General features: G+C 34.6%; 1 protein-coding gene across 1 annotated transcript in view; it reads left to right on the forward strand.

Annotated features, from left to right (window-relative positions):
- The window catches only part of LOC143234138 (cell adhesion molecule Dscam1-like), a 99602-nt gene extending 92174 nt beyond the window's left edge, over window positions 1-7428 (forward strand). The window contains exons 12-14 of the mRNA XM_076471239.1: window positions 203-386; window positions 3253-3377; window positions 6356-7428. Of these exons, the coding sequence (XP_076327354.1) occupies window positions 203-386; window positions 3253-3377; window positions 6356-6438 (392 nt within the window). The 3' untranslated portion in view covers window positions 6439-7428. The remainder of the gene's footprint in view (window positions 1-202; window positions 387-3252; window positions 3378-6355) is intronic.
- Window positions 7429-15862: the final 8434 nt, after the last annotated feature.

The following is a 15862-nucleotide window of genomic DNA, read 5'->3' on the forward strand; positions in this document are numbered from 1 at the left end:
AAACTCAGAAATTTTGGGCTCGATCTTTACGTTGGGCACCACATAGATAGTTCACCGTGCAGTTCTGTGCTTCAAAACAAACAAACCAAGTAAATAATGACATACAGGATTGAATATAATATATAGACACCTAATACTTTGACTCAAATATTTTCCAGGGAAAATATTGAACTTAATGTCTTGGTTTATTCCCCCCATGCAGCAGGAAGACCAACTTCCCAGCCTATGTTACGAAATTACACGACTCACTTATCTCATTCCTGGTGTAACAGCGATATGGATGACAACTTGACAGTTAACCTGCCCTACGAGAAGACATCGTTTGCCACTAGGTGGCACGGGAGTTCTAAACAAGGTGCAGACATTGCTCAGTTCTATTGGAATGGGTAAGAGGGCTGTAGTCGTCGGGTAAAAACAACTCATAACTTTTGTCAGCTACAGGAAAAAGAATAATATGATATCAGGTTTAAACTTTAAGAATAATTTTTAAATTAAGGGACGTTTCAATTACATGTTGACAAAGTTCAAACATTATAATGTGCTTTTGTTATCAAATGACTCAACTGTCTTTGCAGAATATAATTTACGCATCTATCATACTTTTTCCACTTCAACTCTGAAAGTGTTTAAATTATTGATTGATTTATATATATAGAAAAACAATATTGATCATACAGAGTTTGTAAATATTGTAGTGTTACTTTTTATAAGATATAAAGACGTTTTGACATCGCATTTGTTTCTTTGAAGAAAATAATCTCAAATTATAAAGCATTAAACCAATTTCTTAATACCAGATTTTACAACCTAATACATTTTAAACTTCCATCATTTCGCTCTGTCACACATCAAGTGCGAACTGCCTGTTAGAAAATGACCAAGCATTACATGAATCTTCACGAAATCTTGCTTGTACATCGTGAAAACCATACTGCTCGATTGACAGTCTCGTTCTAGGGAAGAAATAAAGTGTTTCTGAAAATACTGTAATCGAATATTGCCCAGACGAACAAAGTACGTGTGGGCGAATAGTGAACCTTATAAATTATTCTGAGAGCACTCTAGAAAACATTAATATAGCCTAATGGTTAGCATGTTGCGTTGTAGAGCTAAAGATCCAGGGTTCGAGCCACTGTACACTTTAAGCTGAGCCCTCTAATCATTTAAAGAGTCGAAGAAAAATTTTGTTCCAGTATACGGATATCTATACCTGATTTATAGGAGTATCAGACCTGGTCATTTAGCCCATGTGAGCATAGGGTTACAATCATGTTGAAAATGCAATTTCCATCTCTGTGTGAATACTATGATCCGGAATAAAAACGCAGAATTAGTAGATTTATTTAATGTTTAATTTACACTATGTGTACCTTTTATATTCCGTTTTAAGATCAGAGATAAGAGGTATCATGTTAGTTAAATATGTTATCTTAATTTACATTACGTACATGTAGATGGAAATTAGATACTTTTGTAACATCAACGTGCTGTATTTAAACTTAGCTTTCTAAACTTGATAATTCTAGACATATTATAGGAAACTAAAGATCAAAATCAGATATTTTTGTAACATCGACTCCATTTAACTTAAAGTGTCTATATGAACTTGATAATTCGAGATCCACTAGCAAACCACAGAACGAAACTAGGCACTTCTGTGACATCCGCGTGCATAATTTTAACTTAGTTTGTCTAGTTTAACATGATAACTCTAGATCCATAAGAGAACTACAGACCAAAACAAAATATTTTTGTAACATTTACGTGCTCTATTCAAAAAACTTGTTTGTATAAACTTGATAATTCTATATCTATTAGAGAAGTAGAATACAAAACCTAGATACTCTGTATTGTTTGTTTTGAATTTCGCGCAAAGCTACTCGAGGGCTTTCTGCGCTAGCCGTCCCTAATTTAGCAGGGTAAGACTAGAGGGAAGGCAGCTAGTCATCACCACCCACCGCCAACTCTTGGGCTACTCTTTTACCAACGAATAGTGGGATTGATCGTCACATTATAACGTCCCCACGGCTGGGAGGGCGAGCATGTTTGGTGCGACCGGGATTCGAACCCGCGATCCTCGGATTACGAGATACTCTGTTACATAGATCAAACTGGAAAGAACACATTAAAATAATGGAGAAGAAATTAAAAATATCAGCAGTAATATTTATCACCTGTTGAAGAGGTACCTATGTAACACACTACTTATAATATAGTTACAAAATAATGTCATAAGATGTAAATTATAATTATCACAATACGACCGTAATGAATTACATTTTCAAAATTTAAATATACTATAATTGCGCAAATTATGTAATTATAAGACAGTAGTACATTCAGTAAAGATTTTCTAAACTGGGACAAAAAATAAAATCAACATATGAAAGAGACCGAAGTACATGGGAACTTAAAACTTCCTTGAGTAAATAAGGAAATATTTAGAAAAAGCTATTTGTATAATAATATTCTAAATAAAATAAGCCCATGGTTGAGTATGAAAATAAAAAAAATATTAAGGTAACATTAAATAAATGAAGAGTTAATATAGAAGAGCCAGAAAGAACTATTTAAAGGCTATGCATAAAAAATAAAAATAAGTCAAAATACAAATAAAAAAATAATAATTTGTTTGAAAATAATTGGATATTCCCTGCCTATTCTCCCAGAAAAAAGAATTTCTCCCAGTTCATATCATAGATTTTCTTGAATAAAATTTAAGCAAAAACATCATTTTGATTTATTCAGCCATGTAAAATTCTAAAGCTGTACAGCATAGCTGAATAAATCAAAATGATGTTTTTGCTTAAATTTTTTTCAAGGAAATTAATGACACGAACTGGAAAGCCCAAGGTGAGTTGGCATGGAATGAACCTAATACGTTTATTCAAGATCCACACTCGAGAAACATTGTGGATATTTTTTTCATGTCATATATTTTTTGTATCGTACGTATTTTGAATTAAATTGAAAATGAAAAACCAACTTTGTTCATTGATGGTAAAATCTAGATACCTCTGTACACCTAGGTGTACTATTTAACTTAGTTCATCCAAGTCTTATAATTCTAGATTCTTTACGGAACTTAGCCAAAAACTAGACAATTCTGTAACATATACGTTCTTTAATTAACTTGGTTTGACTAAATCGGATAACTCTATAGGCTGGCTAAAGAATCACAGATAGAAACTAAATACTTCTGTAGCACCTAAATTATTAATTATTGTATCTAACCAAACCTGCTATTTACAGATACACTAGCAATCCGGAGATCGAAGATGGGTATTCCTACTCCACCAGAATACCTGACCTAACGTTTCATGAAAACGACGATGAGGCAGAATTTGATAGGGACCAAGTATTAGACTCTTGTCCTGGTATGTGAAAACAAAATATTTATGATGGCGTTTTAAAGCAAAACGGTGTTTAGACAAATGATAGAAGAATGTAAAGAAAAACTGACGTGAATAAATACGTTGTATGTTTACATTTTGTTACAGTAAGGTAATGTCAAGTACCCATTTCATTGCATTTGTTCGTTGTAGAACGTAAAAACGTATCAAGCCAAAATGATTCCAGTACCCCTGGTGAGCACAAAATAATAACCCATTGTGAAGTTTTGCTTTTATGAACAAACAAAACAAGACCAGGACACTGAGTACAGCTTCAAACGAAGAACGATTGTTCATACGGACTGTTCAGTTCGAAACGCCCTCGCTTGTACAGCGGTAAGTCTACGGATTTACAACGCTAAAATCAGGGGTTCGATTCTCCTCAGTGGGCTTAGCAGATGGCCCGATGTGGCTTTGCTATAAGAAAACACACAAACAAATTTCTAATCGCAAAAATACTGTTAATATAACTTATGCATAGTAACAAAAAATTAAATCAAACGTATGAATAAAAAATATTCTACTGTTACACAAACAACGGTTGTGTTACTATTATTATCAGTAAATGGGGAGTTCAATATAATCGCAATCTGATGGCCACGGGTTCAAATCCCCGTCGCACCAAACATGCTCGCCCTTTCAGCTGTGGGGGCGTTATAATGTGACGATGAATCCCGCTATTCGTCTGTAAAAGAGTAGCCCAAGAATTGGCAGTAGTGGTGATGACTTGCTGCCTTCCCTCTAGTCTTACACTCCTAAATTAGGGACGGCTAGCGCAGATAGCCCTCGTGTAGCTTTGCGCGAAATTCTAAAACAAACAAACAAATCCTGAAGTATACATTTTGAATAACGTGGAATATTGTGTTAAATATTTCTTTAAATTGGATTAACGTATCCAGCGAATTTTATCGTGTACTTATTCGCATTACAGCATAGCATTTTAATGCTATAATAAGACATTTGTTTATATAAAACATATTATTACTTCCAAAAAACATGGATTGGCGTGGTACAATAGTCAACGGTGTCAAAATTTCAGACGCGATGCTGCTGAACACATTCTGCGTTTCACCTGTGGGTGCGTTATAAAAGTGACAGTAAATTCCATTTAAAATCCTATTAGCGGTTGCTAATGTTGATTGGCCGACTTTTATGTACTCAGTAGTGCAAGATTGATAAGTTATGTAGGGAGGTCTCTGACCTAGCTGTTTAGCTCACGTACACATATGTTGTCGTGCAGAATAAACATTAGAGTTTAGTTTTTTATATAAATACTAATGGAACATAAATAACATTGAGATATAAATTTTGTTTGCTTGTTTTGAATTTCACGCAAAGCTACTCGAGGGCTATCTGCGCTAGCCGTCTCTACTTTAGCAGTGTAAGACTAAGGGGAAAGCAGCTAGTCATCTCCACCCATCGCCAACTCTTAGGCTACTCTTTTACCAACGAATATTGGGATTGACCATCTCATTAAAACGCCCCCACGGCTGGGAGGGTGAGCATGTTTGGTGCGACCGGGAACCCACGACCCTCGGATTACGAGTCGAACGCATTAGCATGCTTAGCCGTGCCGGGCCTATAAATTTTGTATACGTGCTAGTTTAGAATATCGTTATCTTATTATTGACTTTCATATGCTAATGTGGTATTCCTCCTTAACCAGAAATTGTTGCTGGCTCACTAAACCAGAACAAAATTAAAATAAATTTTAAAGAAGATTGTCTGTTTGTTTTTTTAAATTCACGCAAACTTCCTCGAGGATTATCTGCGCTAACTCTCTCTAATTTTGAAGTGTTAGGCCAAATCTTTACCAAAGATTAATAGTATTGTCCATCACATTATAAAGCTGAAAGAGGGAGAACGTTTAGGAACAAGATTAGATGTTAAGCGTAATTAGTAAAATAGAAATCTTCATTTCAAAGTCTACCACGAAAATACATTTACAAACAGCAAACATATTTTAAGTTGCAGATTCTAACAAACAGTCTAAAATAGTGTTGAGAAACCACTCTTAGTGATTTTGCAGAAATTTAAGTTTGAAATACAAATATTGCTGAAGTTGTGATTTGCAGGTAAAGTATATGTTTTTATCACACTAATTTGATTTTTTAAAAATTTCTATTCCTATTTTGCATGTGGTCTTAACAGAAAATGTTGTCAATCGAATGAATTGGTAAGTTGCTCTCACCCTAGTTACTCACTAATCTGGATCATTCATCTAGAGTGCCACGTTTGCTTTCTTATGGAAGAGTTTTGCGCAGAGTGAAACCTATCAGATCGAAATAGACAGTGATATTTTCCACTAGCTGGTCAGTTGAATATCTCAAAGATGAAGCTTCCATATTTTGCAACGAAAATTACTATTATCTACGTACCGAGAAGAACAGCATTTTTTAAACGTATACAATATTATGTTTTCTCAGTCTGGAATATAACACCATGATGATGATTTAGATACTCATTTTAAGAGATATGGAGATGGATTTAAGGTATTCTAGAGAGCTCTCCAGTAAAGGCACAAAAAACTTGTTTGTTTTTGAACGTTAAATAAGGAATGTTCACTGTTTTAACTCGTGCCTGGTTTCTGTCCTTTTCTTAACTCAGTCGAGTTTGGGGAATTCAGATTTTCGCTTCCCAAAACGTTTTTTGGCGGACCTTCTATTATTCTGTGGAATCTACCCATGTTATTCTAAAGTAAATCTGAACAAACCACAAAGTGTAAACAGGTTTTGGATTATGCGAATTCTTAACCGAGAGTGGTTAAAAACGATATATTATTCCCATGCAGGTATAAGAACACAGCATTCTGACTTAAAGGTTGATGGATTGAGAGTTCTTACATCAGGCAAAATCAGAACATTCAAAACTTACAACAGTTTTAAAGCTATTGATAACTTAGTTTTTTCTTTCATTTTTATATGTGTTTTTAATGTATTGTACAATATTAACTTATTTTATAGGATTCTTGAATAAGTGGGGAACGCCCTTCCATGTGGCCTTCAGCAGACAGGTTCTCCTTTACCCTATTGAAACTGACATCTGACCCATGTGTTACCAGGATTCCATGCGCTACTGTCCTTTATAATACTCTGATCATCGCCGTATTATTAGCGGAATCCGCCAAGTCACGTGATTCTGATTGACAGAATCAAATAATGTATTTGTTAACTTGTGGTGTTGTGTGATGTTCAAAGATAGTCGTATATTAAAAAAGGAATGCATGTAATTTTGGGTGACTTTTCACCAGAACTGTAAATACTTTCAAAGAAAAGTAAGGCAACATATATAGAACCATGATGAAGAACCAGAAACATTTAGTGTTGTTAAATACCCCATATGTATTGAAAAAATTAAGCGACTAGGAGCTGAATGTGGAAAATTCTGACGAATAAGATAGTAAAAAATTTAAAATCTTAATATTTACACCATGAAGAAGAACGTTAGCTGACGTCCTGTCCTAACACAGATGTCACATGTGCTATTAAAAGGCTGTTTATGTTATTCATACTTTAACTGTACAGAAGTTAACGTTAGTCTCGTATATTCTAGATAGTAAATAAGATATAAACTGATTGATTCTGTGCTAGCTCAAACTATGTTACGAAAGCTATTACAATCCATTTATGTTACTGATGCTGAAAGTCAACAGAGGTTAATATTAATCATGTATATACTGGGCACAAAGATGCCATGTTCTTGGTGTAGATAAAGATGTAAACCTGTTATTTATAATAGTTCTATATATAAACGGTCATAAAATGTTTAATAAGTATTAGTAGAAACACTGGTTATTTCAAAAGTATTGCTACATCTTCACGTGGTTGGTTGCGTTGTTTGTAACTTACTGTATTTCAAAGTGTATAAAGAATCCATTCTTATAGTGTGTAATATGTTTTATAATTTCCAAATTTCGTATTGATTTGTTTAGACTCTCTGATAAAATAATGAAGTATAACTTTTTTAAAGACTCACGATTTATTTGTAATGTAAATTGTTAGTTGTCAAAAATAAAAATTTTAACAAATCAGCAGTTTCCAGGCAATATATAATACAAAGGTAGAAAAAACACGGTAGATTTTCACTTTTAATCTTACTAAGTAGAATATGTTGCTAAAAATATAGTTACATTAATAGATTCAGGAGTTTTCACACTTTATTAATCAGTTCTGACACAAAACAACAACGAAACTTTTGCTCACATGGAGATTAGTCCCTAACGGAGATATAAACCAATACCGATTTACTACCAGGTTTTCTACTTTAAAAATACTGATAATTTCCCTAAAATAGAACTGTAAAAACCAGAATACGTTTTCAGGCTCAATCAACCATGTTAGTATAAAATATGTGATAACAAACCCACTTTCATATTTACTAAATCAAATTTCATTTTACGATTCCTTAAAACATCGCTATATTTATTTTTTCTTTCAAAACATCTCAGGGAAAAGTTCTCACGGATCAAAACTATGGTCGTTACATCTCAAAAACTAGGGTCTGGCAAGGCTATGTGAATGTTGTAATGCAACGGTTAATCCAATTATAACTGACGATGGTTGATGTTGACTAACTTCCTTCCTTCCAGTTTATGACTCCAAAATTAGGAACAAATATCGAAGACAGTCCTCATTTAGCTTTGCGTTAAATTCAACAAATACAACTATTTTACTTCTACTAAAAATGTACTATGACTTTAACATATGTTTCCGGTACGTCTACTGATTTATTTCGTGGTTCAGTTCTACGTGGTTGTGTGGTAAGAGCAGATAATCCAATGTGTTTTCGCTTTAAAAGCAAATAAACTCGGATATTTACAAAACATACATTAAAAACATTTGCTCATTTTTTAGAAATTTTGCCCATCTACAATCTGCTTTTCTCCAAAAAAATAAGTGTTTTAGCATAACAAAAAATCATTGTTTTATACAAAAGCCATCTGATAGTATAAACTTAATGAATCAAACCAAAAGTCAGCCTTAACAACTGGTATCAGAGGAACTGATCAATCATCAGTATTTGGAAAATCTGAGGCTTTCACAACTGAAGAGCTTTTCAACATTACCACCAATGTTTCTAAATGATTCCTGGCAGTGGTCAGACCAAACGAGCTTTTTATCCCTCTTTAACAAAGATGTCAAAGGGGCGATGTCCCCCAGTGAGAGAAAGTCATGCCTGTGAATCACACCGCTACAAACCAAGTTTCGATACCCATGGTGGGCAGAGCACAGATATCTCATTTTGTAACTTTGTGATTAATTCCAAAACCAACAAAGGGGCGAAAATTGTAACAAAATTATGAACACATTTTCTGTAAAATAACAATCATATCAAGACATTTCTTAATTTGAGATTTAAGTCTTTGGTTGGGGAAAATTTGAAATAGTTTCCATATTGGTTTGTATCAGGAGGACTTGGTCCCGACCCACAGTGTGACCTAAACTTGTGCTTTACCAAGTTCACATTTACGTAAGTTATCAGTCAAATCTATTCTCAACCTAATAAAAAATTAACGAATATTTTCCAAATGTTGTTCCAATGAGTCATCATATAGGCAGGTATCACCTGAATTAGTTCAACACTTTGGCATATTCTCAGTGACACAATTCGTTCAACTTTTAAAAGTCGCCGATGCATTCCTAAGCTTAAAAGCAATGAATCGATATTGATAAAGGCTAGAAGAAACCACCAAAGCAGTTAATGGTTTTGGTCGCTCAGATAATGGACACTGAAAATATCCTTTTCGAATATCAAATTTTGTGAAGAATTTTACATTGCTGACGTTGTTAATCATATCATCAACTCGAGGTTTAAGTTTGCCTGAGATTTGTGATCAGATTCCTGACTAGCCATAGTCTGTGACCTAGTAACAGAACAAGATAAACATATTTCTAGAAAGGCCTTATTCAGGTCCTTCTTCTTCTCTTCTTCAACAGAAGCATGTTACATAACTGGCATAACATGAAACTGGTCGCTTCCAACATACTCTTCTGGCTCGGCATGGCCAGATGGTTAAGGCACTAGATTTGTAATCTAAGGGTCGCGGATTCGAATTCTCGTCACACCGAATAAGCTCGTCCTTTCAGCATGGGGGTGTTATAATGTTACTATCAATTCAACTATTCGTTGGTAAAAGAGTAACCCAAGAGTTGGCGCTGAGGTGGTGATGACTAGCTGCCTTCTCTCTAGTCTTACATTACTAAATTAGGGACGGCTAGCGAGGATAACCCTTGTGCAGCATTGTGCAAAATTTAAAAACAAATATAATCTCCAAAAATGATAATAACTCCTTCAATTAGCTCAACAACAAGTTCAACTGTTACAGGACGAGTTATATAATTATTCTCTAAGTGGATCCTATACAAAGTGTGTGTGTTTTTTCTTATAGCAAAGCCACATCGGGCTATCTGCTGAGCCAATCGAGGTGAATCAAACCCCTGATTTGAGCGTTGTAAATCCGTAGACATTCCGCTGTTCTAGCGGGGGCCCTATAGAGAGGTAAAAAAGTTCAATCACTGTATAAACATATTTTTCTCTGTAAGGTTCAGTATATTTTCTGAAATTGAACTTAGTTTGAACAGAGTTTAAGCTTCTCTAATATCCCTAATGAATGAAATGAGCACAGGTGTACAAACAACAGAATGACTAACATTAATAGATGAAACAATTTCCTTGTCCATAGAGCGATCAAAATCCGAAGGTTCAAATTCCAAAACTGTCATGCACTTGGATTAATTAGAACGAACTAACTTGGAAAAATTACTTCCTTTAGGTTTACTCTTATTTTCAGATTGTTCAAGATTTTTCTAGTTTTGCACAATTTGATATTAAATAACCGGGTCTCTTAATGTTTGAGTTTTCAGAATCTGTCTTATCTTGATTAGAATAATTTATCCGTTTCTTATCTTTGTTAGTAGTAAAAACCAATAATTTCCACAACTTTTAAGCTTGAATTATTCAATCGAACTGAATTGTAAATCAAAACAAACTCATCCACCAATTTTGCGGCTTTTGACAAAGTCTCACTTTGTTTCTTCAGTATTTCCAAATTAAAAGGTGCCCTGAATAGAAATGCAGTGGAACCCCTCTAAAGCAGCCACCTTCAAGACTGAGACAAACTGGCCTGATTAGAGGGAAAAACGCTTTAACATGGGGGTAAATGGGAAAAAAAAAAGGGATTGCGATTGAATGACCGCTTTCAAGGGGTGACCGAATCTGAGGGGAGGCCGCTAAGATGTGTTCCACTGTGTTTCAATAAAAAGAAGTGTCTGAATTTTCCAAAGTCTTTGTCCACGGATTTAGATCTAAGTAATTTTTCTAACTCTATACTACTTTGCATCAAATTCAACGTGTGATTTAATAGACAATTTAGTATTTTGTCTAAAATTATGTCTGTATTTCTCTGGGACATATCCATATGTTTATAAAATTTTCTTTTTGACAACACCATAATGTTCACAGTTTTCAAGGCTTAAAGCTAAAAAAACCTTTAGACTTTGTTAATTTTGGTTGATAACATGTACTACTTTTCTCTGGAAACTTCCATAAGTACAGATGTTTTCTCAAAAATCAAAAATAAACTGTCAATATTCTTCACATTGAAAGAGAAAGGGTTTTTACTAACATTGTAGACAGTTTTTCCACATCTTCAGATCTAGAACGATTCTTTGACCTTAAAATTCGAACTCTTTCAGTTTTATTTCTCTTTTTGCTTTTCTCTATCTCAAGTCTTAGTTGTTGTTCAAATCTGTAATATTCAGCTTTTTGTTCTTGTTCTCATTTGTAATCTCAAGCTTCTCATCCTTGTTCAAATCAAGGTGTTTTCTAAACACGGTGAGATTCCAACTATATTTATTATTGATTGCTAAAAACTGATTGACACCATTGTTTTGATTTTTAATTATCATGTAATAGAAAGAAATAACAAGAAGAAATTCAATCTGTTTCAGTTATGATATTTACAGACATTACCAAACTTGTGACTCACTGATTATATAGATATTGTTGTAACAGAAAACACTGTATACATAAAGATCTGATTTTCTATTGAGGAAGTATTTAAAATACCATTTTGATGAATAATTCCAGCTATCCTTACATAGACAGTGCTACCACCTGCAGACAGTTATTATTTTACTTTACAAAGATAAGTATGGATCAGTATATACATGTAACCTAACTATATTAATATAGAAAGTTTTAATCTTACAAAAAGTATTGAAACAAGAAAGCGAAAATTAGAATCTAGAGTTACTAAAAGTTAAAAAACTGTATCTCTGTTTTGGTTCAGACAAATATAATTACAGTGATTTACTGAAGTAGGAATGAAAGTTTTTTAATTATAAGTAACTCAATTTTTGTTTAGAATTTCTTGCTTCCATTCTTGTATAGCATTCAAACTTTCTATATTACTATATCTAGCTAGGTTACGTATATATCCATCATTACTTGTCTTTATAAAACTAAAAAAAAAAATATTATTATTGTTTGTTTCTTCTTTATTACCTATATTTTTGTGCGCTTCCAATACCATATATGTATACCTTATTTGAATTTATTACTCATTAGGATCTTTACTAACCTACCCTTAAATCTAATTAAATGCGCAAACTGGCGCATCATCAGTTTTAAATGTTATCCTTTTCAGCAAGAGAAAGCAATCATTGACACCCCATACTTCCTTTTGTCTGGTGAAGTTACTTAATTATTTACTTAGATGAAAATTCGTTGAAATAGTGAAATTTTGATTCACTTGATAAAGCTGCCTAAATTACCTCATAGTTGTTGCATCTGAAATATCGGATTTATAAAGAAAAATGTGAAATAAGTTCATCTTTTTGTTATTTAATTTATTTAATCAAAATAAGCTCCTTTAGACTCAATACACTTCTGCCAACGATTTGGAAGTTTATAAATACCATCTTTAAAGAACTGGATAACCTTTGATGCAATGAAGTATTCGAAGGCACTTTCAATTGACCTTTGGTTTGCGTTTTTTTTCCCCCCTTTAAAAGAATGTCAAAATGTTAAGAAAATGTAATCTGTAGGGGAAAGGTGTATTGAATATGGTGAATGAGGTAGAGTTTCATGCTGAACTTCGTTTAGGTTTTGGACAGTAATGAGTGAGACATGAGGTCGGACATTATCATGAAACAGCATAATACACTGCGACTGACTATTGATGGATGTTTTCGTGATACGTTTTGATACATAATTAGAAGTTCATAACAACACTTATCTGCTGTGATTGTTTCTCCTGGGTCTAAGAATAATGACCACCAATAATATTTCGGTGCTTCTTCATAGTCAAGCCACTGTCCAGATTGTCGTAAAGAATCCATTTTTCATCAACGTTGACAATTTCATAGAGAAACGGGTCTTTCTTGTTTCGAGTAAGGAGTAAGGAACAAATTTCAAATTGTCTTGTTTGATGGTTTTCAGTCAGTTCGTAAGAAACTCATTTATCGAGGTTTTTCACCTTACCAATTTCTTTAAAATATCTGAAAACTAAGTTTGTCGGCAAGTTATATCACGATTTGATTGGTATCTGATTGAACTAAGGACTTCAATTCTTCCTCATTAATGACTGTCTGAGAGCGACCCAGGGGCTCATTCTGAAGGTTTGTTGTCACCAGAGTAAAATCTCCTAATCCAACGATTTATGCACATTACCTTTGCCATCACCAAATGCATGATTGATATCACGAGCTGCCGTTGTCACATTATGACCAACCTTGAATTCAAGCAAGAATATTACACCAATATCAGTTTTACCCATGGTGACAAAAATCAATAAAAATATGATTTTGTTTCTGAAATAAGAAAAGTAAAGTGAGCTTGAAATGAACCAGACAATGTACTATATTATTGTTACAAATTTACGATAATGCTTCTCTTTCTAAGGCCCGGTATGGCCAAGCGTGTTGAGGCGTTCGACTCGTAATCCGAGGGTCGCGGGTTCGAATCCCGGTCGCACCAAACATGCTCGCCCTTTCAGCCGTATGGGCGTTATAATGTTACGCTCAATCTTACTATTCGTTGGTAAAAGAGTATCCCAAGAGTTGGCGGTGGGTGGTGAAGACTAGCTGCCTTCCCTTTAGTCTTACACTGCTAAATTAGGGATGGCTAGCGCAGATAGCCCTCGAGTAGTTTTGCGCGAAGTGTAAGACTAGAGAGAAGGCAGCTAGCCATCACCACTTACCGGCAACTCTTTTTACCAACAAATAGTGGGATTGATCGTTACATTATAACGCCCCCACGGCTGAGAGGACGAGCATGTTTGGTGTGACGGGGATTCGAACCCGCAACCTTCATATTACGAGTCGAGTGCCTTAACGAGTGCTGTTTTGTGAAACCCAAATAACTGGAAAAAGAATGAGGTCAGGACAGAGAGTAATCGTGTTTCCCACGTATCTAGCAGAAATAACAGAGGGCAGCACTGCTTCTTTTTTTTTTTTTTTAAATTTCGTGCAAAGCTACACGAAGGCTATCTGAGCTAGTCGTCCCTAATTTAACAGTATAAGACTAGAGGGAAGGCAGCTAGTCATCACCACCCACCGCCAACTTTTGGGCTACTCTTTTACCAACGAATACTGGGATTGACCGTCACATTATAACGCCCCCACTGCTGAAAGGGCGAGCATGTTTGTTGCGACCGGGATTCGAACTCGCGACCCTCGGATTACGAGTCGAAGGCAGCACTGCCATAGATGTTGATCTTTTGGTTTAGTTTGTTTTAAAGCAAAGTCACATCAGATCATCTGCTGTGTCCCCCTCGAGGAACCGAGCCCTGGATTTTACAATGGGAAGTCTGTAGACGTAGCGTGAAGCGTTGAGAAAGTGCCTTGTGTACTATATCAATATAATTTAATTAGATAAATATGTTTTCTCTTTTTACAGTTTAATATTTTATCAACGTAAACTTCCGACAATCTTGATAATTATGAATAGTCGACGATCAAACTTTCTCCAGCAGTCAAACTGAAATACATAGAGAACTTCAATTCTAAAACACATTTTTTATAGTTTAAGAAGTGTATTATATATACATGAAGAATATTCGTCTCACTATTCATGCATTAGAAACACGAATTAGGACCCGAATTCTGCTCTTGTTGTATGTTTCAAAGTGAAGGACACAGAGATAGTCATAGTAAAAATTCATATACGGCCTATATGGAACAATGGTAAACAGACTTATCACCGCTAAAGTCTGGTATTCGATTCCTCGAGGTGGTCAGAGTTGAGATGGCTCACAATGCGGCTTTGTGCACCGTTCAACAATTTTTCTGTCACACACACTACCCCATCTAATATCTCCTTGGTTTTAAGTTTACGAGAATGACATGCTTTCTTATAATCACCCATACGGATTACGTAAGATAGTTTCAGTTTTCCGTTAGGCATTTCTTGTTTGTATCAAAATGTTTTCGATTTAATAGACAAACTACGAGAGGGAATATTCAATAGTCGTGCACTTTTAGACAGGATTAGAACACATTAATCTACGGTATATTTACTTCTTTTTGTTAGCTATATGTTTGGCGCTAGCAATACCAAGCAAGGGGCGCGCGTATACCCGATTCGATATTATTACTCATCATGACTTCTACTAGCCTAACCTGAAATTAAAATTTTAGGCAGGATTAGAGAAAATTAACCTACGTGACCTTGGATGTGGTAAAAAAGAAAAAAAGTCGAAAGTTTGATTGAGCTTATTGGCCCCTAACTGTAATTAAATCTTTAATTGGTCAAAAGATAATGGAGATTTAACCTAAAAGTTTGTACGTGATGGAAAAAACAAAACACTAAAAAGGTACAAACCTACATGTAATTTTTCATGTTTTAGACATTATAGTTTCGTTTGTTTGGAATTAAGCACAAAGTTACACAATGGTCTGTCTGTGCTCTGCCCACCACTGGTATCAAAACCCGGTTTCTAGCGTGCCACTGGGGTGCTAAACTTCGAAGATCCTTTCGGCCCCCCAGTGGCACAGTGGTATGTCTGCGGACTTACACACTAAAAACCGGGTTTCGATACCCGTGGTGGGCAGAGCACAGATAGCCCATTGAGTAGCTTTGTGCTTAATTCTAAACAAACCTAAACAAACATTTCCGTTATTGAAGAATTATCAAAATATATTCCACAATAATTTATAGGTGTGTACACATGTTAAATATTTTTTTCACCATAGAAATTTGGTATGTTTTACTCTTTCAGACCATACTTCCTTTATTTATTATGGAATTATTAAAAGTATTATTTGGTCATATTTTCACTGTTTCAGACTTTTATAATACATATTTGTCTTCAATATAAAATTAGAAAATATGTTTTCTATTCATTAATTTCTTATCCTTTACTGCCTTTTAATTAACGCCCCCTACGGTATTTTTAGAGTTTACCTTGCGTTACAACAACAGTAATCCAACGTATAATCCACTATTATTACCCTAACCTTGATAAAAAA

Source organism: Tachypleus tridentatus, chromosome 12 (genome assembly GCF_004210375.1).
Source record: "Tachypleus tridentatus isolate NWPU-2018 chromosome 12, ASM421037v1, whole genome shotgun sequence".
Classification (NCBI taxonomy): Eukaryota; Metazoa; Arthropoda; class Merostomata; order Xiphosura; family Limulidae; genus Tachypleus; species Tachypleus tridentatus.